This window comes from Gopherus flavomarginatus, chromosome 20 (assembly GCF_025201925.1).
Source record: "Gopherus flavomarginatus isolate rGopFla2 chromosome 20, rGopFla2.mat.asm, whole genome shotgun sequence".
NCBI classification, from domain to species: domain Eukaryota; kingdom Metazoa; phylum Chordata; order Testudines; family Testudinidae; genus Gopherus; species Gopherus flavomarginatus.
In genome coordinates, this window is record NC_066636.1 from 16,762,776 (window position 1) to 16,789,413 (window position 26,638).

Here is a 26,638-nt window from a genome sequence, read left to right on the forward strand (position 1 = left end):
GGCAGAGACAGGCCCCTTGCTGTGCACCGGAGCTGCACTCCCCGGTCACAGGCACGGGCAAGGTCCCATCTAACCGTAAACCAGAACTGGGCATTAACCCCACCACAGCAGCAGCAGGCCCCAAGCCTGCCAACCCACAGACACCAGCCCAGAGCCACCAGCTGCCCTGCAGGACAGCCCATAGCCCCAAAGGCAGATTCAACAAGCAACACTGAGCCCCCTCCTCTCCCCTAGTTACACCTCCAGGACCCCAGTGTAACTCCAGCCCCACTCCAAAAGAGGCTCTTCCCCCTCCCCTCGCACTGCACAGCTCACATCCAGCACCCCTCTTCGGGAGTTATGGGACATCCTCGTGAGCCTTTGGGTGGCGGAATCAGGTCCTACATGGGGACCCTCCTGAGGAAAAGTTCTGGGGCCCGTGCACAGCAGATCAGTGATCCAAGTGGCCCTGCAGGTGAGCTGGCCCTGTGCTTCAGTAGCCCAGTCCCGGGGGCTGGAGGGGGTAGCAGCAGAGGTCCTGCCCCCTCTCCCGCCCACCCCTTCCAGAGCTGGACTCGGAGGTCCCTGCCAGTGAAATAAAAGCAGCAACACATGGAAAAACAAATCACTATTTTTATTTATTCTGCTTTTTAAATTCAGAGAATTAAAAAAAGTCAGAGACCAGCAGAGCCAGGCAGTGCCAGCCATGGGAGCGGGTTGGGGGGGGAAGGGGGGCAGGTGCTGCCCCCGGTATGACGCCATCCACCTCCCCCACAGTGAAAGGGTCAGTGGCTCGGCTGACAGCACCTGCGGGGAAGGCTAGCTGGAGGCAGGCTAGCGCACTCCAGGACAGCATCCGGGGCCCAGGGCACACCCGGGGAACAGCGGTGTTTCCACAATGCTGGTAGCTGCCCTCCATGGCACATGCTCAAACAGCCCAGGCTGGGGGTGGTGAGGGCACCAGGGAGGAATGGCTAAAGGCAGCACGTGGGTGGGGGCGGGTGCCGGAGCCGGCTCCGGGAGAAGTGACCGGCTCCCTGTAGGAGTGGCGGGGGGGGAAGCTGAGCCAGGCTGGGGGGAGGAGAGTCAAGGCAAGGGGTGAAACGAGACAAAGCGCGTGTGCCTGCTCAGCCGGCGGTGACAGCACGCGGGAGAGAGGATACGCGGGCCGGGTGCGTGGGGCTGATGGGTGCACATGCTCCTGTGCAGGCCTGAGATCGTGTGCACATGCGCGGGAGAGCTACCACGGGGAGACGTAGCAGTGGGCAAACACAGGCATGCGTGGCATCGTGACTGGGCGCAGAGGCCCACGCGCGCATCCTGCCTGGCTGCCCACAAGCGGGGGCCACGCCGGGAGCAGAACACCAGTTCGTTCCACCACAGCAATAAAAATACTTCTTAAAGAGACAGCGTCAGCTTCTTTATTCAAACCAGCTCCGCCGGGGAGGGGGGCAGCCGGACAAGTCTCTGGCCCAGGCTGGGTGGGAGCTCTAGGGGGAGGCAGGGCAGGCGGAGGCTCTGGGCCAGGCTCGGGGGGAGCTCTGAGGGGAGGCCCGAGCGCTGGGTTCAGCCCCAGGATGCTGACGCTGCTGCTTTCGGGTCTGTACAGCAAGAGCAAGGCGCTGCAGTTCAGGAGCATCGGCAGACGAGAGCTACCTCCTGTGGGCAGTCGTGACTGGGGGGGTCCCTCCTCGCCTTCTGCCTTGGCAGACCCCAAGGCTGGGGGTTCAGCTGCTCCCCCCACGCCCCTCGCCAGTCAGTGGGTGTCGTTCTTGATGATGATCTCCACTCCGTGCTGACGCAGCTGCGCCCGCAGGATCAGGTTCTTGTTCTTGAGATCTTCCACCTGGAAGGGGGAGAGGGCGTCAGGCTGGGGACCTGCTCCGGCCCTGCCCTAGCCAGAGGTGGGTGCTGCCTCCTCGGAGTGGGCTAGAAGCTCCTTCCCCGACCCATCCCCTACAGCTGTCCCAGGCACACGGGATACAGGAACAGTGCTGAGCTGGCACAGCCTCTTCCTCTGCCCAGCGGCAGAATAGGCTCTGCCTGCGTCTGGGCTGAAGGCGGAGCCCAGTTCCTGTGGCCCATTCAAGTGCTTGTAGCTGCCAGGCAAGGAGGCCAATGAGCAGCAGAATCAGAGCCGAGTCACCCGCCCTCTAGCCATGGCACACCAGACAGGTGGCCGCTGCTCCCAGCCCCCCTCCAGCTGGGCTGGATTGGCTCTGGGGGCCAAACGGGGATGGCTGCCCAGGCCCCAGGGCCAGCTGGCCTCCAGCGGCACCCCACACTCACCTGCTGCCGCAAGACATCATTGTCCATCTGCAACTGGTCGAGGCCCTGCAGCTCCTCGGAAAGGCGGTGGTTGCTCTGCCGCAGCTCCTGGATGTAGTCACAGGCTTTGGAGAGGATCCCTCCCTTACTCTGCAGAACAGAGACACGGCTGGGAAGGGACGTGGGCCAGAGCAGCAGGACATCACCACTGGGGCTGGCTGGGAACCATAAGTCTCAGCCCCTGCTAAGCTGAGGTTTCCTTACCCCTTTCATCAATGCAAGGCCCTGTGTGGACGCTCCCATTCTCCCCTTGCAGCTTTGCTTAATCCAATCAGCAACAGGCTTAAACTAAACCGAAATAAGCGTTCACATTGGAGCTAAAGTGGCGAAAGTCTGTGTGCGCACAGGGCCTCAGAGACAGCTCCTTGCTGCATCTGCCCCTGGCCAGCCCCAGGGGCCAGGAGCCCAGCTCTCAGTGACAAGCACCCCACACAGGGATTTGCTTCGCCCCGAACCTGGGAGCGGACGGAAGGGTTTCTGCACAATCCACCCCTTTGGAGGAGGCTTCTCCACAAGTTCTGAGCACGCAGGAAGGGGGCTGCACTCGAGCATGACCATGGCCATGCTAGGCTGCGGGCTGGCAGAGGACAGGGCTGCACAGAAACGTTTGCCCCCCACCTACAGTTAGGTTGTAAATTGGTTTAATCAGAGCAACGCAGCCCCCATGTGGAAGCAATGAATACGACTCAACCCCCCCTCCGAGCAAGCTAGTGCTACTAGGAATCAAGTGAGCCAGGCTGGAATGAATCCAGGGCCCAGGCAGGGATCTGCACCTGTTGAAGTCAGTCCAGTGCTTGGTTAATCTGCTGCAGCGGGTGTGTAGGCCGGGAGGGCTGGACTCATTGATTCAGATTCCCTGTCACCTGGTCCCTTGTGCAGTCATTGACAGCAGCGCACAGTGAGTGTCGCACACAAGGGACAAGGGCCCGTCCCTACAGCGGGAGGCGCCGAGGGCAGAGCTACACACCGGCTTTGAGTGTCTTGAGCGCACAAACCACCACCTGGGAATGGGGAACGGCGGGGGTGGGGCGATGCTGTGGGAGGGACACAAAACGGTCTTGCCACGTAGCCCTGAGCCCAGCACTGCGGTGGGGGAGGGCAGTTCCATACACTAGGACCCAGAATCCTCCTCCCTCCGTCACTCCAGAGCCACTTGGGGCTTAGAGCAATTCTCTTCGCTGCCCTTTCGCCCAGCAGGAACGTCACCCTCTGCAAAGGGCTGCCCAGCCATCAGCGAACACAGCTGGGGATGGACCTTCCTGCCCTGGTGCAGCCAGGGAGAGTGAGGAAGAGACGTTGCGTTTCCTTGCCCAGGGCCATGTCTGCTGACTTCAGGGACAAGAGTCAGTTGCTGCTTTTTACCCTCTTGCTAATGCCGCACAGCCAGCCTGGAGAAGGGGGAGGGAGCTGGAGGAGTCAGGGGGAACGATCCCCTCTCTGACAGCCCAGCAGGGCCAGCCTGGCCACAGGAGAGGAAGCTGGAGGGGTTTCTACTGACAGCAGTGACAGTGACCTTTACAGATGACATCATTAGGGTTCAGTGTTAACATCCCATAGGGATGAACAGGGCAGTTGACAGCCCTGGCACCAGCAGTTCCCTCTATGAAAAGTGTCTTTGCAAGCGTGAGGACTAGAGATTTCAGAGCGGTTCTTCAATTAATCAGGCTCCAGAGCCCAGTTCTGTGCCATCAGCACAGTAACCTGGAGGTAGATGAGCATCTGAACAGCTACTAAACTGCATAACATCTAAGAGCATTGGGGCTTGTCAGTCTGAGGCAGATTTCAGCCAATGACCTACCAGTAAAAGGACTCTTCACAGCGCCCCCCAGCCACCTGCTCAGGCCAGGGGAACTATTGGAAACACCTGGTTCTAGAGAGGGGGGTTGAATTCGACACTGGCGTAGGGAAATGCAGCCAGTGCAGTTTGGCCCCCTTATACTGGCTCTTGGACCGTGACCAGTTCTTCCAGGGAGGCTCCCTTACCTGCCCCGACTTGGTGTTCTCCATGGAGCAGTCCGGGATGATCTTGGAGAGCTGCACAATCCAGTTGTTGATCTTGTCCCTGCGTCGGCGCTCCACTGGGGTGGGGAAAGAGGGGATGGAATTTCAGAAAGGTTCCCAAGCTTACAGGAACCCCAGCCCCAGGGCCTCTGGGACTGCAGACACCTCAGCCCAGGTTTCCCTAGAAAGAGCTGTGCCCTGAGAGCTGAACACGGCCCTCCTTGACGGAAGACTCTACACCCACCCTGGCCATGGCTGGAGGTGGGATCCTGGGAGGAGAGAGAAAACGGGAATGGGAGTACAGCGGGAGAGGATCTGGTGGGGGTTGGATTGCGGAGGGGAAGGGTGGAGAAAGTAGGGTCGGGGCTGGAGATGGGACCCCAGGCTCGTTGGGGTGACACTGCTAATTAGACTCATTAGGACAAAGAGCCCAACAGGTGGGGCAGGAGCGATTAAGCCTTTCCCTTGCTGGGATGCTTCCATGTCTGGTGCAGTGGGAACAAAGCCCCCTGTCTAGGGAGCAGGCACAGCCGCTTTGTCATGCTGGGAGAACACTGTCATTGGAAACCCGGAGCTGAAGTTAAGCTTAAGGACCCAACCCTTTAACAGACAACACAAAGGCCAGGCACCCAAATCACCTTAACTCTGCCCTCCAATGCCCTAAGGCTGGGGGAGGAACCTGAGACACCATGTCTGTCTAGAAGAGTGGTTCTCAACCCATTTACCATATGCGACCCACAATGTGTTATGTGGGCTGCACCCAATACTACCTAGGTGGTTTGAGTATGTCCCATGGGCTGCAGCTGTGTGCTGATGGGTCACAAGCAGCCCACGGGCTGCAGGTTGAGAACCACTGGTCTAGAACATGCCACTTCCCTGACCGCAGACATTCGAGTCCTACGCTTGGGATCGCAAGCTCTGCCCTTCGTACAGCCTCATGCTGTGTGCGGAGAGCCACAGGAGAGGTCCCCGGCCCCTGCTCTTCACTAGAATGCCCTGCACTGGCGGTTCCACTGAGAGCTGGGCACGTGCACACACGAGCCCCCTGGGAAAGGAAGCCAGCGCGACAGACAGCAAAAAGCCTTCTTTATTACCCACAAGGGCAGCAGCTCATCCAGAGGTCCTCCGAAAGGCCCAACGCTGAACGATGCTAGGGATGGGACGAGGACAGAAGCGTGCCCACATTTAAGATGCCCACAGCTGTAGCCTGAGCGCCTTCAAACCCTTGCTCCCAGAGTACCATCTTACAGGGAGCCTGCAGAGGTGGGGAACACACAGGGTTTTCAGGGTCAGCCCTAGCTAGGAGGGGAACTACGAAGGGATGGCTGGAGGCAGAGTTAAGGCCTGGCTGGGTGCCCTACCTGTGCACGTCCAGATTTTCAAAGGACTTAGTTGGTTTTAAGTTTAAACTTCTTAGCTGTGGATTTCCGGGGCTGATAACTACAGTGCTCCCACTGGTATGTGCTTTCCATCTTAAGAGAGCTTTTCCATCTGAGTGGGAATAGATCAAGAGTTAACCAAGGGAAACTGCTCCTTACATCTACTTCTGAAGGCAAGATTCCCCTGGGATCTAAAGCTGCGGGCAATGGAGGACGCTCTTGCATCTCTCTGCCCTAAACCCCAACCTCCTCAACCCCCAGGGCCCCTGCCCCTACCTTCATTGTGTTGTGCTCGGCGTTTCTCATCCCGGGTCGTCCGAGGAGCTTCGGATTTCCTGAAAAGCAAACAACCCCACCAGGCAGTGTAACGCAGATGCTCCGCACTGAACGACAAGCCCTATGGCACATCTCCAAGCGCTTTACTCAGGGCAGAGCTGTTTTACAGAGAGGGAAACTGAGCCAGGGAGTGGCGTAACGATACACAAACAGCAAGCCAGTGGGACAGCCAGAAACAGAACTGGAAAATCCCGACTTCCAGCCCCATGGATCAGCCCACAGCTGCTCCCCATAGCTGTAGATCAGAACAAAGGCTCCCACTCTCCCCACAAGTGGGAGACATAAGAAAGATGGCTACTAGGGAAGGAGGAGGAAAGCGGGGTTAGAAGCCAAGCATGGGGCTGGACAAACACTCACGGAGAGTAGGGGTGATTCCTGGGCGCGATAGATCTCTGAGCTCCGCCCTGCAGAACTTCCTGGGGTGACATCATCACGAAGAACTGCCCTGAACAATTGGAAACACAAGCGATGGGATCACAAGGGGAACGTTCGCACAAGGTAAGCGAGAAAGCCGTATGCGTGGGGCGAGGGAGCACCGCTGACCCATCTCTGGGGCAACCGCACTTGCTTCATGCGATGCCAGCGTATCTGGACATCGGAGGGAAATGCATCGGCAGCAGCTGCTCTGGATGCAACAAACAGGGCTTGAACCTCTGGGTTTAGGTGATGCTCAATTTGTGGCCTGGTTTTGGGAGGTACCAAGCAGACATAACTCCCAGAAGTCAGTGGGGGGCAGCAATCCTCAGTACCTCTGAGGCTACAGATTTGTAAGGGGCAGGATTTAAGTCTAGAAACAAGAGGGGACAAACAGAGCCAACTCGAATCAGCATTGAGGTGTCTTCTCTGAATTTAAACAAACAGTCCCATTGCTGGAAACAGCTTTGGGGAGAAGCAGGGAGTGAAACCGAGAAAGAGCAAGAGCCAAACTGACCAGTTTAGAATCAACATCCCAGCACAAAGCGAGCTGAGCTCCACTGGGGCAGAGCGACCCCACTCTGGGGTGCTCTGTGCTGGCGTAAAGGGGAGAGAGGTCCCTGCTCTCCAAGGCAGCCTCGAGGCTGGGCAGCCCTGCAAGCCGGGGAGTCAAAGTTCCCGGCACGCCAGGGAAGCACATCGGCGTGGTAGCAGCAGAAGGCTGCACCGTCAGCATGGAGGACTCCACAGCTGACCCACGTCGGAGCGGGCTGCGCAAGTCACGGGAGACAGGCCCCGAGAACGCAGGATAGGTGTCCCAGCCCCCAAGTCATCCAACCTGTACCAGTGGGTGTGGCCTGCCCCAGGAGGGCCTCTGAGTTCTGGGTGGTCACCACTGCGGTGGCCGTGGTCCCCACACCAGCAGAGGTGCTGGTGTCTGCCACGGCTGTCGTGGGGAAGTACGTGTAGTGGGTCTCCGTGGCTGTGGCTTCCGTTTCAACAGCATCTTCGCTGGTAAATGCACCCTGAATAACAGCCTGGAGCAGAGAGGGGCAAAGGAAAGCGAGATCTAGAGCAGAGGTTCCCAAACTGTAGGGAGTAGGTCCCCAGGGGTAGGATGGGGTTATCAGGGAGGCGCAGGACCCAATGGGGCCACACTGCAGGGCAGGTGTACGGAGGGGGCTCTGCCTGGCAGAGGAAGCAGGCTTGGCTCTGTGTGGGTGGTCTCCCTGCTTGCCTCACTCCCACACTGCCACAGCCCCCAGTGGGCAGTTCCCTTCCTCTGCTGGGGAGGCCGGTGGGGACTCTGAGTGCACAGCAAAAGGCTGCACCCCGGGAGTACTGACCCCCAAGCCAGACGACCTCCTCTCGACCCAATCCCTTCAGCACAGCCCCAGGCACAGAGCCCTGCGTGCTGCCCCTGCCGACAGAGCCCCCCCATCCCTCCTTCACTGTGGCCGCAGGGCACAGAGCCCCACGCACTGCCCCTGATGACAGAGCCTCTCCCCCATAGTCCAAGAGCTTCCCACCCCCAACCCCCAGACAGGGAATGTGAACAGCGTGGTGCTGAAGGGCTGAGGTCCAGGGGGGAGCGGTTCCCACTGGGTGCAGCCTTCAACTTCCCCTCCAGAGCCCAGCCCTTCAGCACGACTCCATCTGCTTCTCCTGCGCAGTGGAGGAGCTAGATGGGCAGGAAGCTGGGTCCTGGCAGCTGAGACCCCCCCAGACCGCTGCAGGGAGCGGGCAGCTGTGGGGGCAGTGCACATGGGACGTGAATTTCCAAAGAAGGAAATTCGGAACAAAGCACTGGGAACCTCTGATGTAGAGCGACCTCTACCCTAGACCCTGTTTCGCACAGCTCTGAAGGGACAGCCCTGCAGACCGCAGTCATCTATGCGCTCACGGAATGGCCAGGGCCGGGCCAGGGCCAGGGCCAGTGGTCTGACCCCAAGGGCTCCTCCTGCCCTGGAGGGATTCCTGCTGGAAGGGAAAGTTTGGGCAACATGGCCCAATCGGTGACACAAAGAACTGGGCCAAGAGCCACAAACAGGATCGTGACCATCCCTGGGAGAATGACTTGGGGTAACACTGACCTGGGCCAGACTGGAGCTGGGAGGTGAAAGGCTCCACGTCCCAGGCCCTGCCCCCCAAACCACCCCAGCCCCCCAAACTGGTCATCCATCCACTACCAGAATCTCTGGCCTGAACAGGGGAGTTACCAAGCCCTGGGATAGACGTGACGAACCCTGAGTGAGCTGCAGTACAGGCCTCGGTGCGTTGGCACCTCCCCAGCCTGCCAGGCACCTGCAACGCCACCTCTTCCTGTCGCCACGACAGCTCCTTCTCAGCGCCACTCACCTGGGTCATGGACTGTGCTGCAGGATAGCCGCTGATGGCACCCGTGCCCTCCGTCTGCCCATCCAGCTGCCCCTCTGCCACCTGTATCACCCTATACATCACCTAGGGGAGAAGGTCAAGAGGCTGTTCACGCCCTGGGTCTCATTGTCCGGGATGGAAAAAAGGCAGCACTAGGACCTCGCCCCCTCACCCCCAAACATCACCACTCCGCCCTGCAGCAAGACGGACAAGGGAGCAGGGCGAAGGGAAAGCTCTGATTACCGCATGTGCGTGCACACCTGCCCGAACGCGCGTGCACACCTGCCCGAACGCGCGTGCACACCTGCCCGAACGCGCACGCGTCCCGGTCACCCTGGCTGATCTCTGCTGTGTTCATGAGGCTTCGCTATGAACACACGAGCAGCCACCTACTGCGGAACTCGTCCACTGGCCTCACACACCCTCCTGCCCCGGGGCCTCATGTCCCTTCATAAGGCAATGGGAATGGAGAGCAAGGACAGCGGGGCTTTGGCCCTGGGCCCCAGCCTAGCGCCCTGCAGTGGCATTACAGCACTTAACCATAGTACATCCCCTGCCCATAGGGACAGTCCCTACTCGATCCCACTGCTACCCAGCTCGAGTCCCTGCTAATACACTCCATGCCCAATGCTAATCTGGCCATCAGTCTACCCTGGTGCTCGACCCAGGAACTCCAGTGCCATACGATGCTGTTCATGACCCAATGGTTCTCCGGGCTTTCATCAAAGCAAGTGCCCTGTGTCGCAGGTGGGAGGAGAAGCCTAGATGTCACTAACCCAGAGTTGGGAGCTGTTCCCAGTCTCAGTTTGGGACAGGTTTTGTTTCTACACCTGGCCACAAACCAGCTGGTGGCAGCCTCGTTTGCACAAATCATTACCCAGGTCGCCCCAGCCCCGTAGTAGGTGCCTGTAGACTGCAGCCAGACTCCCTAGAGACCTCAGGCAGGGCCTCAGATTTCCTTACAGTGCCAACCAGGTCTCGCCAGGGAGACTGTCTCACAAACACCTGCTCTCCCATTCATGGCCATGCAGAGCTCCTCCCACCCTAACACCTGGGGCAATGCACGACATATCATGCTCTTTTATCTGCCTTTCATGCAGAGGTGGGGAGCTTCCAGCTCCTGACAGCACCCAGAGAAACAGCAGAGGCTCAGCACAGAGCACCAGACCATGGATATTTAGCTTTTCTGGAGCGCTGCATTGCAGCCCTCGCTGCTCCTTCCTTTCCCCTGCCCATGCGTCTGTCGCCTGGTCCTCTCTTCCCGCCCCCAACCGCACTGGTGGTAACCCAGGTGCCTCAGACATCCCAGAATCAGGAGGCCCAACTCCCCCACTTGGTGCACTGTCCCTCCTAGAGGCACAGCAATCTCGCCCAGCACAGATGCAAACGAGGGACCTGGCCTAGCTAGACTGGACACTAGGTTCTTGTGCACTTAGGTTTGCTCACAGAGTTGCAAGCTTTCCGCACTGGCTGGTATACGGCCAAGGAGCAAACATGCGGAGCACAGGGGCTGTTTTTCATTTCTTCATCCTGCACCCCTCCAGCGGGGCACTGCCAGGTCTAGGAAGAGTCACCCCCACCCAGCCTGAGGGTGTCTCCCCCCAGGAGATAGAGAGACTGGAGACAGCTGCTGCTGCAGGGAGGCCGTGCAGGCATACCTGAGTCCCGCCATTCTCTGTGCGAAAGACATACTTGATGTTGGGGTCGGAGAAAGTGGCCGCCGACTGGATGCTGGCAATGGCAACACTGGTGGGATCTTCGCCTGTCGCCACTGCACCTTCAGGAAAGAAAACAGGGGCGCACATGACAGGGAAGAAATCATCAGGCAGCAGCCATGGAAGGTTCCCCAGCCCCCACCCCCAATGCCTTGTCCTGGCCAGACAGTTCCCAGCTTCTATGACAGGTCCTGGGCTGCTGAGGCCAACAGCTGAGCAAGATACAAGCAGGACCATCCGTTTCTCTGGAGATCAAGAGTGAGCAACATTCCTGCTAACAATTCTGGAAGGATATTAAACTTCATGCTTCAGGGCTTAAGCCAGTCTCTAATAGAGACCTAACGTGGGGGGCAGATTATCCCACCTCTGCTACAGCCAGGTTCTTACATCTCTGTCACAGACCAAGCTGGCACTCCTAGGGGACTGATGGGTTCCAGCTGTGATAGCAATTCCACCAGGACCTGCAACCTCCCCTCCCCGGCCATCTGAAATCAATTCACACAGCCCGCCAGACAGCCGTCAGATGGCAGAGAGATCCTGGCACCTCCGACGTGGGCTGCATTGGAAACGGTGACACAGCACCACCAGTTCCCTGGAAACCCCACCCTGGGTGTTGGCAGTGAGAATAACAGTGCCCAATCGTGGCATTTTCCTAGGCAGCGCTTTGGCTCCAGAATGCCACGGGGAGGGTCTCCGAAGGCTGGGAATGGAGGTCGCCCCTCACCTTCCTGGATTTGCACAGTGCCCTCTTCAGTCTCAGCCGCTTTCTGCTGTCTGCAAAGGGAACAAGCCACCAGTGAGGTCAGAACACAACAAGCAGCACAACAAGGCTCCCACAGTGGTGGCTGGTGATGTGGGGCCAGTATCACAGGTGCTCCGAAAAGTGGAGCCCCAAGTGGAACGTGATTAGCCAGAGGGGAAATCGACTTGTGGAACAGAAAAGATGGTAATTGACTTCTTCCTCGTCTGGGTCGGCTACAGTGAAAGTTACTTTTTTTTTCTTTACTGCTTGTGTTTTTACATCAAAAATTCAGGTCTCGTCTGCCCGGAGACTTACTTGGGTATGTCTACACTGCAGTCAGGAGGCGTGACTGCAGCAGGCATAGGCATAACCAGGCTAGCTCGCTAAAAATAGCACTGGAGCTGGGCAGCTAGTGGCTACGTTGTTATCTGTAGCCAGTTTGCCCAATTCAGGCTAACTCAGGCATGTCTACACATGCTGTCCGGATTGCAGTGCAGACCGACCCTCAGAGAGAGCTCATCAACTGAGTCAAGAAAGTGAAAGTTGAGCCACTGAGAGGGGAAGGGATTTGGAGACCACCTGTTCGCAGCTCTGTAGTTATCACTTATTTCATGTCAATGGCAGAGTAACATTTGGATAACGACATCTTGGTTAAAGATGCATCTGTCTCTCTGGTACTTACCCCTTCATCTCTTTGCTCTGTTATGCATCAGAAGAGCAGGTCTTGGATTCTCCCCTGTGCCTCTCACTTCACAGCCTTGTTTTCCAAACCCTGAGGGAAGGAGGAACACAAATTCTCAAAGGCAGGGTGCACACGCTGAAGACGGACAACCCACACTCTCCTCCAGTCAAGAGCCTCTAACTGCCTGGCAATCTCTCCTCTTGGGAGCCCCACACAGAACTGCTCACCTTTCCTTCTTAGCCCTCTTGCTGCCTCCTCTGAGTGGAGATATCGAACAATCCTTCCACCTCTCAGCCTCACAAGCTGGTGACGTTATAGACTTATCTCCTCCTCCTCACCCATTTTGTCTGGCATCCTGTACAACTCCAGCCAGAGAACGTCACACGGTACTTCCTGCACCCAGCCCAGTATCTTGGCTTAGAAAGACATCCAGTCTTGACTTTGGCCTGGTCTACACTGGAGGGGAAATCGATCTAAGTTACGCAACTTCAGCTATGTTAATAACGTAGCTGAAGTCGACGTACTTAGATCTACTCACCGCGGTGTCTTCACTGCGGTGAGTCAACTGCTGCTGCTCCCCCGTCGACTCCGCCTGCACCTCTCGCTCCGGTACCTGGAGTCAACAGGAGAGCGCTCGGGGGTCAATTTATCACGTCTAGACTAGACACGATAAATCGACCCCTGCTGGATTGATCACTGCCCATCAATCCTGTGGGTAATGTAGACAAGTGCTTTCAGATGATGGAGAACCCATCACATCCCCGGGACATTGTTCTAAAGGTTAATTCCCTTCATTGGTGAAAACATGCACCTTATTTCTAGTCTGAATGGGTCTAGCTTCAATTTCCAGCCATTGGCACCTGGTTCTGCCTTTGCCTGCTAGATCCAAGAGCTTTCCACTCTCAGATCTCTTCTCCTTGTGTACATACATATAGACCAGTGGTTCCCAAACATTTTCATGCCACGGCCCCCTTTGGGATCACCTCTGGCAATGCGATCTCCAGGCTGGGACCAGGGGTAGACAGTGAGCCCACCAGCCTACTAGGGGTGCCCCTCAGAAATTTCTCTCATAATACACTGATGGGGGAGACAGGAAGGAGACCAACTCCTAAACCCAGGAGGGGGGAGATCCTAACGGGAGTTGGGTGCTGGAGTGGCTAGGTGGGCTGAAAGAGGCATTAGGGGTGTTTGGGAGAGTAGGGAAAGGGACTTGTTGGGGACAGTGGGAAAAGCTCAGGCCAGGCCTGGGGAGAGGCACCAATACCAGGTGCAAGCGGTGCTGAGATGGGCGGAGGGTGAATACTCGTGCCACAGGCATCTGCTTGGCCCGTCCCAGTATCAGAGGTGCCTGCCTGGCCCCGACAATGCCAGGTACCAGTAGCTGCTGGGGGAGAAGGCACAGGGGATCTGTGCATTGTCCCTGTCACATGGTGCTGATTCTCCTGGCCCAGCCCTCTGCTCCTGCCCCATGCAGGAACATTGGGATGGGTCCCCTCTGCCAGGCAATCTCACCAACATGACCTTGAGGAGTTAGCCCTTGAGCCTCCCCAAGGGTATTGCTGCCTTTCCCCAAGCCCGGCCAATAAAATGGTACCCACCCTGTGAGATATGTGTACGGCTGTGGGCACTACAAAACACTGTGAAGATCTGGCACACCCATCTCTCTACATTTTCAGTTTCTGACCACCACCCCCTGGTATCCTTTGGGTCACAATCCCCAGTTTGGGAACCCCTGAGAGACTAATCAAGTAGCCACTCAACCTTCTCTTTGATAATATGAATAGATGGAGCTGCTTAACTCTCACTGTAAAGCAGGTTTGCCAGGCCTTGGATCATTCTTTTAACTCATTTAATAGAATCACAGAATATCAGGGTTAGAAGGGACCTCAGGAGGTCATCTAGTTCAACCCCCTACTTGAAGCAGGACCAATCCCCAGACAGATTTTTGCCCCAGATCCCTAAACGGTCCCCTCAAGGATTGAACTCACAACCCCGGGTTTAGCAGGCCAATGCTCAAACCACTGAGCTATCCCTCCCCTGCCAATTTCTGACCTCCCATCAATTTTCAACCTCCAGGTCTGGTGGCCACACTTCAAAAAGAACCCACTATTCCTGAAATAGTCACACTAATGCCATAGACAAAGTTATCACCACCTGCCCACTCCTTCCCAACATGCCCCTGCTTGTACAACCAAGAAGCACATTAGTGCTCTTTGCCATGCATCATGCTGGAAGCTCATGTTCCTTGGTTTCCACCAAGGTGCTTAGGCCCTTTTCAGCATCTCTGCTTTCCAGAATACAGCCCCCAAACGTAGGTAAGCATGACCTGTGTTCTTTGTTCCTAGATGTAGGATCTTCCATTTGGCCGTGTTAAAATACATGATCTTTGCACTCAGTTTACCAATCAATCCACACGACTCTGTGTATGTGACATATCATCGATTACCACTCCATCAACGTGTATGCCACCTGCAAACTTTATCAGCAATTATTTTATATTTCCTTCTAGAGCGTCGACAAAAATAACAAGCTGTGCTGGACTAAGACCCAATCCTGCAGGGTGCCACTAGAAACCAGTCTCATCTGATGATAATTCCCCATTAACAAGTACATTTTGAGATCTATCAATTACAAGCTTTCACCCTCTTTACCATGCACTACTTTTATCTTGTATGAAGCTCAATACCAAATTATGTATGTCCAGTGCTCCATGGTAAAACCATCTTCTCTTCCTGCCTCCTCGAATCCCATTCAATGGCTTTTAATGTGTCAGCCCCCTTCTCCTCCAGTTGGTGACCCTGCACCCTCTCACCCTCCACACACCTCTACCTATTGCCTCCTTCGCCTCTTCTTGGTTTTGCACCTTCTGTGCGGCCTCATTGCTTAGAATAGCTTTCCCTCTGCCATGACTGCTTCCTGCTCACACCGTCCCAGACCCAAAGTGCTCTTCCAGCCAGAGACAGGACTCTGTTCTGTGCTCTGAGCAGCACCACAGGCAGTTAGAGCTATCTAGTAATAAGGTTCCTGTTACACCCCAAGGAGACACCTGGGGGGGCCCAGATCCAGTACCAGTTTTACCATGGCACCAGTGGTGCCGGGCCAGAGTCAGAAGGGGCCCCAGCCAGCCCGATCCCCAGGAAAACTGCCTCTGGCCCCACTTCGCCTCTTGCCCAAAGCCCCCGCCTCTTCCCACCCCCTGCTCTGCCCCGGCTCTGCCTTTTCCAGCCCCTGCTCTGCCCCCCTCCAGCCCTTCCCCTGAGGACTGCAGCAGGGGTCGGGCACCCTGCACAAACCCAGGTGGTGGTAAGTGGAGGAGCAACCCAGCCCCAGCCTCCTCCACACCGCCAGCTCCCAGCCGTGCCACCAGTGAGTGCTGGGGGATGGTTACCCCCTGCCCCCCAGTCCCAAGGCTGGGAGCCAGGGGAGCAGAGCAGAGCAGGCTGGGGCCAAGTCACTCCACTTCCTGCCGCCCCATGAGTGTGAGGTCAGTCTGCCCTTCGATCACCGGGCGGAAGGAAGTGGAGCGACACGGTCGCAGCACGCTCCACCAGCTCGTGCTGGGGAGCGGTTCCTCCCTGCCCCCCAAGCCTAGGGAGAAGATGGAGCGGTGGGGAAGGGGCATGGGATGGGGAAGAGAAGGGCACAGGGGAAGTGGGGGCCTAGCATACGGATCCCCTTGGCAGCAGCTGGGGCTCCCCTGTTAAGCAGACCCATCAAACCCCCACCCTGACAAGCCCCACCTCCCCTGCATCTGTACCACCCCAATGAGCACCCCCAGTCACCCTCCCCACTGAGCCCCAACCACCTACACCTGGACCCCCACCCAAATGAACCCCATCTCCCCTGCACCTAGACACCCCCCTTCCCTGAGCTCCAACCACTTTCACTTGGTCCCCCTTGCACACTCCCATTGCCCCTGCACCTGGCACCTCCCTGTGCATCCAGATCCCCCACTGAGCTGCCTGCACCCAGACTGCACCCCACAGAACCCTCTTACCTCCATGTGGATCCCCCCACACGAAGTTGCTCTGCACTTGGATCTTGCAGCCAGGCTGAGCCTCCCTGCCCACATGTAGTGTGCCTGGCGCAAAAGGGGCAAGGCCCCAGGGTGTTTCTGGGTCAGGCCTGGCCCTTGTACTGTGTCAGGGTCAGGTTCAGCCTCACTGCCAAGTCCCTGTCCCAGGAGGGCGGGGGAGGCTGCAGGGTGTTCTCCCACCTCAGTGACCTGTGCTCTCCACTGCCGTGGTGGAGCTTCCACATTTATTTATTGTAAAAAACAAAATTGCAGAATTTTAAAATATTATGCACAAAGTTTGATGCAGAATTCCCTCAGGAACACGGGGCGCTGTACAGCTGTGATGGTGTGACTGTGAAGGGGGTGCTGGACAGCAGGGGATCTATGGGTGGGGGAGCTGGGCAGGGGGTATGGTGTGCAGAGTGCTGTGCAGTTGCAGAGGGAGGTCAGCAGGAGGGGTTTCTGGGCAGGGGGTGCTGGGCACAGGGATCTGTGGGGGAAGTCTCTAGGTAAGGGGGTGCTGGGCATAAGGGCAGGGCACTGGGGCAGTGTGCAAGGGGCACATTGGCAGCACAGGGCTGGGTGGGCCAGTGTGCGTCTAGCAGTTGTGGGTTTGTAAATGGTGCCCTTATGCTGGGCCGAGTGGTGCCACTCCCGTTGTGGCACATTGTCCCCAACCGGCCCCTTGCTCTGCAGACCACCCCCACATCACAGGCCCTATTTCCCCAATGGAGGCCCACAAATATGTTTGGCGCCGGACCCACAAAGCGCTAATCTGGCAATGCCCAGGTCATTAGCGGTAACCCTATCACCTGCCTTACTTCTATCTTCTCCCCATCACTCACTGTTCAACCAAGGATCTTCAAGTGCCTTACTGACAAAAGTCTCCCTGCACCAGTTCCACTCTCTGCTACAGCTGCCTTCTGTTCTCACACTGGCCACCAACCCCCACAATTGATCCTGGATCCTCCTCTGTTTTTAAACACCCTCTGTGGACTTGGTCCAGGAAATGAGATGGAACATGTCTCTCCGCTGCCACTCCACTGCTGATCTAACTTGGGCCTGCTCTGCCACCAGGAGTGACCGTGCCTTCTCCTCTGCAGCACCTGTCTCTCTCCACCTCGCTGACTCCTCACTTTGCTTCAAATCTCAGCTGACCCGATCTCAGTAGAGGCGTCCAAAGCTGCCTCAGGGATCTGGGTGGCCCTTAGTCCCCACTAAAATTAACAGCACAACTCTGTCCCCATTATGTCCCCCTCTGCTATCTTTTTATGCGACTATAATTAGACAGCAGAACCTGCTTCCACTGCACTCGGGGTAGAGGCCCTCTGCAGATCAGGCAGCGGACTAAAAGCCCCAGTTTGTTTCAGCACATACTGATTCTGGGATAGCCAAATCTCAGCTTGAAGTGAACTGAAGTAACACCATAAGGAGATCTCAGTGCACGTAGCTGTGAGAAAGCCCTTGGAACGCAGTTAGGATGAACACACAAATACATCTCGTCTCCCCACAGCCTTCACCTCGACATGCTAACACACACAGAAGCTACAAACTGCCTTGTCTTCACTAGGATGCTACCACCAGTTAGGAACAAACCGTATTTCCAAGTGAAGACTTGCCCCAATGCCCTGCTCTGAGCACCAGAGAATACTGCCTCCGCTGACAGTCTGCTCTCCAACTCTGCAGGCTCCCTGTCTCCACAGAGAAACTGAAGCAGTAACTCAAGTGTCCCCTCTGCTCCTCATCCACTCAGCTCCCTGGCTGTCTCTTCAGAGCTGTTTCTCTTCTCCTCCTAGTCAAGTGTTTTAGTTGGCAGCTGCCTGGGCCGCTGTTTATTTTAGGCTTCTTGCTTCCATGTTGCATAACAGGGATCACCCCTGCTCAGTGTACTCTACACATGAATCATTCATTAACATGCCACTAAGCAGGGAAATGATTGATTTTACCCTCCAGCTGGCTGACTTCAGAGTCTCACAGTTTGTTGTAAGGGCTGTTGGGTTCCCAGTCCCAGAGAGAGGATTTTAATATTGGGGGGGGGGGGGGGGGGGCGGCGCAGGGGAAGCGAGTTTTTGGACAGTGCTGGTGAAGGGAGATGAATTGACTCTCTGGATACCGAACCCCTCTGGTTTAGCTGCTGGAAGGTGACAGCATGGACAGCAGTTGTTCGAACTTCCTCTCTAAGGCCCCCGAAGAAGCTGCTCTAGTTGAATAAAGAGAGGCCATCTCCATGATCCCATTCATTGCTTGACCCTTCAGCTGAAATAGCCAACAGGGGGCCGATAACATCAAATAGGGGGCAACGTCTGCGACGAGGACACAAGTTCCACTAAAAAACAGGCTGAGACTCGGCATCTCCACCAGCAGAGGCGCAGGATTGACTGGTGGCTAGAGCACCAGCCTAGGATGTGGAAGAACTGGGTGTAAGTCCCTGCTCTGCCACAGACTTGCTGTGTGACCTTAGGAAAATCACTTAGCTGATCTGTGCTTCAGTTTCCCATCAGTACAACAGGGATAACAGCACTGCCCTGCCTCACTGGGGGATTGTGAGGTGAAATTGTGAAGTGCTCAGATACTAGAGCAATGGGGCCAGATATGTCCCTTAAATAGAGGATGTGTTACACAGTCATTAGATGGAAAGAACTTAAGAGAGTAAAGATTGATTTAGCCTAAGTGGGCAAGGGATCGATGAAAGCTAAAAATCAATCTAATCAAATTAAGAGCATCCACCCAGAATTCTGTTCCAGTTAACTACAACAATTCAAAACCAAGAACCAGGTGAAACCAAGCCACTTTGCGTTCAGTCCCTATCATTGTGAGGTCAGAGTTTATCTCAACACTCTGAGCCTGTTTAGCGCCTTGAAGACAAGGATCAATTTGGCCCCTTATATTACTGCTGCCCCTACTGCAGGCAGCAAATGCCGGTTCCAGGATTATAACAGAAACCAGACAAAGAAATGTCCCTAAACCTCTCAAATATGATCACTACAATGGGAATGCTCACCTCAGCATGTAGATAAGGGGTCGGCAACCTTTCAGAAGTGGTGTGCCAAGTCTGTTTCACGTGCCAGTAATACATTTTTAACATTTTTAGAAGGTCTCTTTCTATAAGTCTAACACATATAACTAAACTATTGTTGTATGTAAAGTAAATAAGGTTTTAAAAATGTTTAAGAAGTTTCATTTAAAATTAAATTAAAATACAGAGCCCCCCGGACCGGTGGCCAGGACCCAGGCAGTGCGAGTGCCGCTGAAAATCAGCTCGCGTGCCGTGCATGCCATAGGTTGCCTACCCCTGATGTAGATGCTCACTCTGGGTTTACACTGTTCAACTGTCAGGGGACAGGGACAGGCCATATTTTTGCCCCAAACTGAGGTACTGTGAAGGATTTGGAGCTGCCCTGTGATAACTGATGAATACTGTATGTTCGCCTAGTTATTGGGATGTTTATGTGACTTTGGGCTGGTCTACACTGGGAACTTACATCGGCATAGCCTCTCTCAGGAGTGTGAAAAATCCACAGACCCTGAAAGACATAGGTCTGGTCTACACTGCCTGGTTAGATCGACGTAAGCTGCCTTGCGTCATTCCAGCTATGGAAGTGTCTTCACTTCAATGTGGCTCCTGCCGATGTAAATGCCGATTTAGTAATACCACGTCCCCAAGCAGCATAGAGTCACGGTCGATGTGTCAACACAGTGTCAGTGTAGCCATTGGATTGTTTACATCAACTGGTACTAGCTTTCAGGAGCCATTTCACAATGCCCTACGTTGACAGTCCAATCAATACACGCGCTCCTGGTTAGGACACACACTGCTGACACAAAAAGCGAAGTGTGCACAAGCACAAGTGATCTAAAAAACAGTGGTGGCTCAATACTGATGTAAATTAGGTAGCCATAACTTTGTAGCGTAGACATATCTGTACAGGCGAGTCTTATCTTATGCTGGGGTGACATTCCGCTGTCAATGCATAAAGCAAAAATCACGTAAAACGAAAATCGCATATAGTCAAAATTACATTGAGTGTAATGGCAGGCGGAATCGCCCGCACTGCAGGTACAGTATTTAAATTATTTTTCTCTTTTTTTTTATTCTTTTTGCCAGCCGCGCAAAGCTGAATTCGCACATGTTAAATGTGCGTAAGATGAGACTTGCCTGTACTATGATGATCTAACCACTGGTGTATGGTCCACTAGGTCGATGGAAGAATTCTTCTGTTGACCTAGCTTCTGCCTCTTGGAGAGGTGGATTAACTAGAGTGATAGGAGAATGCCTCGGCACTGAAGTGCTGCAGCTGTGCTACCCTAGCGTTTTAAATGTTGAGATACCCTTACCTTGCTGGCCTTAAAGAAAAAACACCAAATATCACAAGACATGATCAAGAGTTAGCAACACTGTTAGGAGGTCAGAGTAGATGACCTAGTGGTTCCTTATGACCTTAAATCACAGGAAATGTTTCCATGAAACATTTATAATAATCCCCTGAAAACATTTCACCCCACTACATCAATATGCCCCTGGGATGCTGGCAGGCCAAACCTTAAAAATGCAGTTAACTACAATCAGAAATTGAACTGACTAGTTCAAATGCATTGTCCAAGCTAGGTCGGTAAGTTTACTGCATTTTAAAAATTTCACTTTAATAATCTAAGGTGTTATCCACGAGAATTTTGCAGACAGAGGGAAAAGGCAGCATTCCTTTAAGGAAGGGATCTAACAAAACCATTGGCTTGTCCTATTTCTATGTTCTCTCTCTCTGGTGATATTTTGGAATGATCTTTCACAGCTGGAAGAAGGAAGTATGAGCACGCTAACTATAGTATCTGACAACAAGTTGTTTTTTCTAACTAACTCACTGAACAGGAAATAAATGACCACTAAAGTGAAAAGCTGGAGCATATTTTGTAAATAGACATTTTACTGAAGAAGAGGATGCTCCTGCAGCGTTAACCTCTATTTCTCTAATGCTCTTGTGACAATTTAAGGGACAGACCCAGAAAAGAGACTGATGGCAGCATGTGGACATATGTTTGAACTCTTAGAAATCCCTGATGAAAGGAGCCTCCTGGATCTCTAGCTGCAAGACATCCATGCTGTACATGGATTCCTGCTGAACATGGATTCCTTCCAGCTCTTACACCCATAATAAAGACAAGGCTTGGAAAAGGTACCAGACATCTACTAGCCTGAGAAAACCTATTAGCCCAGAGGCCAACATAAGAGAGGGGGTGGCACTGGCAAGATCCATGAGTGATACCTGTGGAGGGGTCCTGCACCTCTACTTACCACAGACAATATTAATAGATGGAGTTCAGCCCCACCCCCAGGCCCATGCTAGGCATTATACGCTCAGCTTTCGTTCAGAGAATGTTCCTAGCTCTCACACACACAGGAAAAGATTGAAAACTTGACCACAGTGTAAGTGGTGCCTGTCGGAGTCTGCAGACACCCTGGAATAAGAGCCAAGAGGGGCGAACTGCCCCATTCATCTTAACTGCAAAAGCTGTTGACATCATAAAGAAAGGTAGAGCCCCATGTGGAGTGCGCTTGGGTCCCAGACTGGGCAGCAGACAAAGTCAGGACCCCAGCATTCTAGTGGCAGCTCTGCTATTCACTGGCTATGTGACCTTGGGCCAATTGCTACATAAGAATGGTCAGCCCAAAGGTCCATCTAGCCCAGTGTCCTGTCTTCTGACAGTGGCCGATGCCAGGTGCCCCAGAGGGAATGAACAGAACCAGTGATCATCAAGTGATCCATCCCCTGTCGCCCATTCCCAGCTTCTGGCAAACAGAGGCGAGACACACCATCCCTGCCCATCCTGGCTTATTGCCATTGACGGACCTATCCTCCATGAACTTATCTAATCTTTTTAATCCTGTTATGGTCTTGGCCTTCACCATATCCTCTGGCCTCAGTTTTCCTATCTGTAAAATAGGGGTGACTGCACTCACAGCTGTAAAACCCCTGGGGATTTATGAATGAAAAGCTCGGTATAAATTAAACACTAAGTGTGCTGGCACTGCAACCAGCTTTTCATGCTGCCTCTCGCTGGGAACAGAACGTGTGATATATTTGCAGTCCAGCTTTCCAGGGGAAATAGAAGGAAGATGCTCTCTTCTGCCCTCCTCCTGCCCCCAAGATTCATGACTATGTGGGGTAGCAGCAGCAGGAGAAGGTAGCTCTAGCCCTACCCCAGGCACTGCAAGAAGATGGCAGTCTCTGCTACAGTACCCCTACCCAGCATCTCTTCTGAGTCCCCCTTTCCTGTGTGCCTGCTCTAGTGCTACTTCCGCACATAACTTTTCCAAGCGGCAGATGTGACAACACTACTCTTGTCTGCGGCTACCACAGGGCTCTGCCCAGCTGCATGAAGAGTGACCTGTCTCATTTATTTTGCCCCAATACTGCTTGGGCAAGCTACAAGCTGCAAAAAGGACAATCTGCAAACTCAGGCCAACACAACTGCTGAGGGTCTCATCTGAATGGTTTCCTCTGCAGCCAGAACCAAAATCGTTCAAAAAATTAAACATAATAAAATCATGAGCTATAGAATTCTACAGAAGTTGATGCCTTAGCCTCTCTCACGACCCTAATCTCCAGGGAAAGGTGCCAACTCACCACCAGCAAGCAGACTTTGCCAAGCCCCAGATACAGATTTTAAAATACCCACTGTAACTATTATTTATTGTTTGTAGCACCACATTTTAATAAGCTGAGGCATTATGAGTAGGAAGCTTGCAGTTAGAGGTTAATAAATGGTTTGGTAACTAGACAGTATCATTTAAGGAAGAGACCAATCAAACAATTGATTAACCTCTTGAATAAAGACTCTGCAACTCACTGCAGAAGATCCAACTCTCACAGCTGTATTCGCTCTGCGGAGTAACATGAGTGAAAACTCATTGGGTGCAACCTTTTTTAGATTCACTTTCCCGTTTCTCCCCTCCACCCCTCAAAAAACCACAACATTTTAAAAATAATTTTGTTATTTACATTTTTTAAACAAAGTTGAAGTTACAGAGTCAAATTCAAGGATCACACAGAAACATGAGTTTATCACCAAAATCACTTCAGAAGTGAAAAAAAAAAAAATCTTAAACTCCTGACCCCTCACCTTCTGTTTCCTTCAATCATCTCTCCCCACTTGGACACTGGATGACAGTTTCACTTTCGCATTCTTGAGAGTGCAAGGCTTGGGTTTCAAACAGGGCAGGGGAACGTCTATTCACCTTTGAACAACTGTTTGCACTAGAACTTTTTTCAAAGCACTTGAAGCATTTCTATTGGGCACAGGCTTGTTTGGGTTTTTTTTAGTTATGGGCCAAGTTTAACATAGCAGCCGATTTTGTTTCAAGAGCAACAACTTAAATGTAGGCAGAAGCTAATCTTACCACAATATCTATGTGCTAACAGCAGAAAGTTCCTCGGCAGAGGTCTGTGAATACTCTTGCTAAATAAAACAGCACAGCCAGTGGGCACTCACTTTTATGCACCTTACACAAACACACAAGACTGATTTATTTTTTAATGTATCAAGAAGCAGCGCATGATTAGGCCCTGATACTGTGAGCAGGCCACTTATACCCAGGAGGAGCCACAATGCCCACTATAAGAGTCCACCCATGCAGGACACATTGCAGAATCAGGGCCTTAGATATTTGGAAGACTTTCCACTAGCGCTAGTACAAGGATATTTTAATGAGCCTCTTGTTGATTCAGGGAAAGTCCATAGAGAGATTTGTTTGTGAAGCTCTCAAGTTTAGGAGTGCGCCTAGAAAGGTTAAGCATTACTCATCTCTCCCCTCTCCAGTCTAGAGCTCCTGCTAAAATCATCACCAGCGATCTGCTGCTGTCAACACCTACCCCCACTTCACTGGATTGTCTCACCTGAATCAAGTTCCACATCCTCACATTTAACACTTAACTCCTAACACTGATATAGCCTGACACTGGCTATATCGCTGCTCTTCCCCTGCCTCTGCATTTTCTCTCACCTGCTCCCTTTGTCACCTTCTCCCACTCCTAGCTTCACATAGTTTCCATACCACTCCCTGTGCTCAGACCAGTCACACATGCAAAGCACCTTACCTCTCCACCTTCAAACCCAATTCCTGTGCAAAGCCTTCCAGTGGTGGTATCTTCACCACAACATCACTGCACAAAATGGCCTGAAACCGTCAACCTGTGCATCATATTTGCCTAAGGCCTGGTCTACTAATAAAATTGCACTACAGATTTTTTTTTTTTACTGATTTAGTTAAGCTGGAGCAAAACTCTGCATAGACATTTTAAATTTGATTTAAATCTGGTTTATGTTGTTTAGCTTGTGTCAGTAAGTTTATATGCAAAAGTTACACAGATATATTGGTTTAAAATTGGTTATAAGCATCAAATGAGGGATTTACATCAGTTTAGTGCAACTTCTGCAAAAGATTATAGGGCCTTGTTACACACAGAACTCACATCAGTTTAGAGGCCAATTTCAGTTAAACCTGTGCAAATCCTTTTGTGGACACTGATATCACTTTAAAACTGGCTGCATGGTTTAGCTCACAGCTGGCTGTTTCCTGAGGGAAGCTAAAACAATATAATCCAGGTTTAAATCACTTTAAGAGCATCTACACAGGGTTTTGTGTCAAATTTAAATCACATCTTTAGTTAAACCAGTGTCACTTCGTGTTTAGACAAGCTGTATGCTCTGTCTCTTTTGTGTTTGCAGCAATCTAAACATTAGAACAGAAAAGTAAACTGTATGTGAGGCCCACATAAAATGGAAAAATAAATCAAGCACAATCATAACAGATCGCCCTGTGCAAACCAGGATGTCATGGCTGCAAGACAGCGCAAGCAGCACCCTGTGTATTCCCTGGATGCACACGCACCATCTCACCAAAGACTCAGCACAGAAACGCAAACACTTCTATTCCCCCAACAGGGGTGGTGGTGCGATATCAGATGATAACAACAAAAGCCTTTATTATTGTGCATGGAGGAAACAGGCAGCTATGCAGCTCCTGATAAGCTATGGCTGATGAATGACTGTCGATTACAGAGAAAGGAGTGATCAGGTTGGTGTAAACAGGGGCACTCAGAGGAGGGGATGGACCAATGACACCTGGCAGGGGAGGAGAGAAGAGAAGGGGTTTGCTGTCTGACATGCACCAGACAGATTCCCCAGTAAAATCTTCCCTCCAACACATGCAGAAACCCAGTCAAGGGACAGAGAGCAGGGAGGAGGAGGCCAGGCGAGTAACAATCAGGCAGCGAGCTATGTCTATTGCTGGTGAGGAGACACTGGTTTTACTGGTACCTCCGCGGCTTCTCGCATTCAGCTGTTCTCTCCTGGTCTCCCCGGGGTCTGACACCCCGTTCATCCCCGCGGCGTCTGTCGTTGCGATGCCCAGAGCTCTTAGCAGGGGGTGGGCTTGCAGAGCACCCGGCAGTCAGGTGGAAGGGCCCCCCCCGATAATCCCGGGCGAGAACTGAGGGGGCCCCACGGCCTCTCAGCAAAGGGGGCGGTCAGGGGGGCTACAGCACACCTGGGGCAAAGGGGGGGTGACGGGGGGCTGCACCCCCGCCCCCCAGCCCCGAGGAGTCCCAGGCGCAGCCAGCACCGCCCCGAGATGCCAGGATGGGAGGGAGCAAAGCCAGGCCAGCCCCTCCCCCAGCCTAGGTCCACCCCCGGCCCGGCCTGTACCCCCAGCCTAGGGCCACCCCCAGTCTGGGCACCTCCCAGGCAGCCGCCCCCCGGCCCCTTCCGCCCCAGCCGGGCCACGGGGGCCGAACGCGCCAGTAACGTTTAGCACCTCCCCCCACGGCCCCATTACCTGTTTTTTCCCTTTATCCCTCTTGCTCTCTCACCCCCTTTTCTCTCCATGGAGATGTGCACATGCGCACTCGCCCAACGCCCCCTCCCCCCGCTGCTGCCGCCATTCCCGGGCAGGGCGGAAACAGGGCGATAACCCGGCCCCGCCCCTTCCTGAGCCAGCGCTCGCCGCCATCTTAGTAAGGGGCGCGCTGCGCAGTTCGTGTCCCCTCCCCGCCGCCATCTTAGTGCCGGGCACCGTGCGTCAGGGCTCCCGAGCGGGCGCCATCTTAGTACGTGGCGTTGTCTTCCGTTGTTTCCGGCGGGCGCCATCTTAGTTCGGTGCGCTCTCCATGCCAACTTCCGGCGAGGCTCCCTTAATGCCCCCTGACTTCCGGTAGCGCGGAATGCCTCGGGCCAAGCGGTGTCTGGCAGGCGCCATTTTGGGTGAGGGCAGAAGCCATTCCGGCCATATTTGCTAGGGGCAAAGGGCATTCCTGGCCCCAGGCTGCCCCTTGGGAGTGGGGTTAGTTTACTGCCCCCTTTGGGAGGGAACCCTGCAGGGAACCACATCATGCACCCTCATGTCCTTCTGCCATCAGCTTTCCCTTCCAGTGTCCGTAGGCACGCGGCAGGCGTCGCTCCCGCAGCCTCTTATTAGGGTTGCCAGGTGCCCAACCCCAGTCGAAAAGGGACCCTGGCAGCTCTGGTCAGCACTGTTGAACGGGCTATTAAGAGTCCGGCTGGTGGTGTAACGGGGCTAAGGCAGGCTCCCTGCCTGTCGTGGCTCCGCGTGGCTCCCGGAAGGAGCTGCATGTGCCTTACTCCAACTCCTAGGCGTAGGGGCAGCCAGGGGCCTCTGCG

General features: G+C 53.9%; 1 protein-coding gene across 7 annotated transcripts; it reads right to left on the reverse strand.

Moving 5' to 3' along the window:
- Positions 1-592: 592 nt before the first annotated feature.
- On the reverse strand, positions 593-25,920 carry USF1 (upstream transcription factor 1). 7 transcript variants are annotated; one of them, XM_050929934.1, is made up of 13 exons: positions 25,797-25,920; positions 12,491-12,565; positions 12,180-12,403; positions 11,953-12,042; positions 11,253-11,302; positions 10,472-10,590; positions 8,796-8,897; positions 7,276-7,474; positions 6,381-6,468; positions 5,964-6,022; positions 4,291-4,385; positions 2,269-2,397; positions 593-1,825 (listed from the first exon to the last, which is right to left on the reverse strand). In XM_050929934.1, the coding sequence occupies exons 4-13, from the start codon at positions 11,958-11,960 to the stop codon at positions 1,736-1,738; spliced, it is 939 nt and encodes a 312-aa protein (XP_050785891.1). In that variant the 5' UTR covers positions 11,961-12,042; positions 12,180-12,403; positions 12,491-12,565; positions 25,797-25,920; the 3' UTR covers positions 593-1,735. The 7 variants fall into 7 exon arrangements, with proteins under 7 accessions (XP_050785891.1, XP_050785890.1, XP_050785889.1 ...); XM_050929933.1 differs by having other exon boundaries at positions 12,180-12,408; XM_050929932.1 differs by lacking the exon at positions 12,180-12,403.
- Between the last annotated feature and the right edge of the window lie 718 nt (positions 25,921-26,638).

Bases quoted from the DNA above. Each gene is read 5' to 3' on its own strand.
- USF1 (XM_050929932.1), bottom strand. The intron at 4,386-5,963 runs GTAGGGGCAGGG...TCCCCACCCCAG, and splicing joins CCGAGCACAACACAATGAAG to TGGAGCGCCGACGCAGGGAC. The intron at 1,826-2,268 runs GTGAGTGTGGGG...TCCCCCTTCCAG, and splicing joins ATGATGTCTTGCGGCAGCAG to GTGGAAGATCTCAAGAACAA.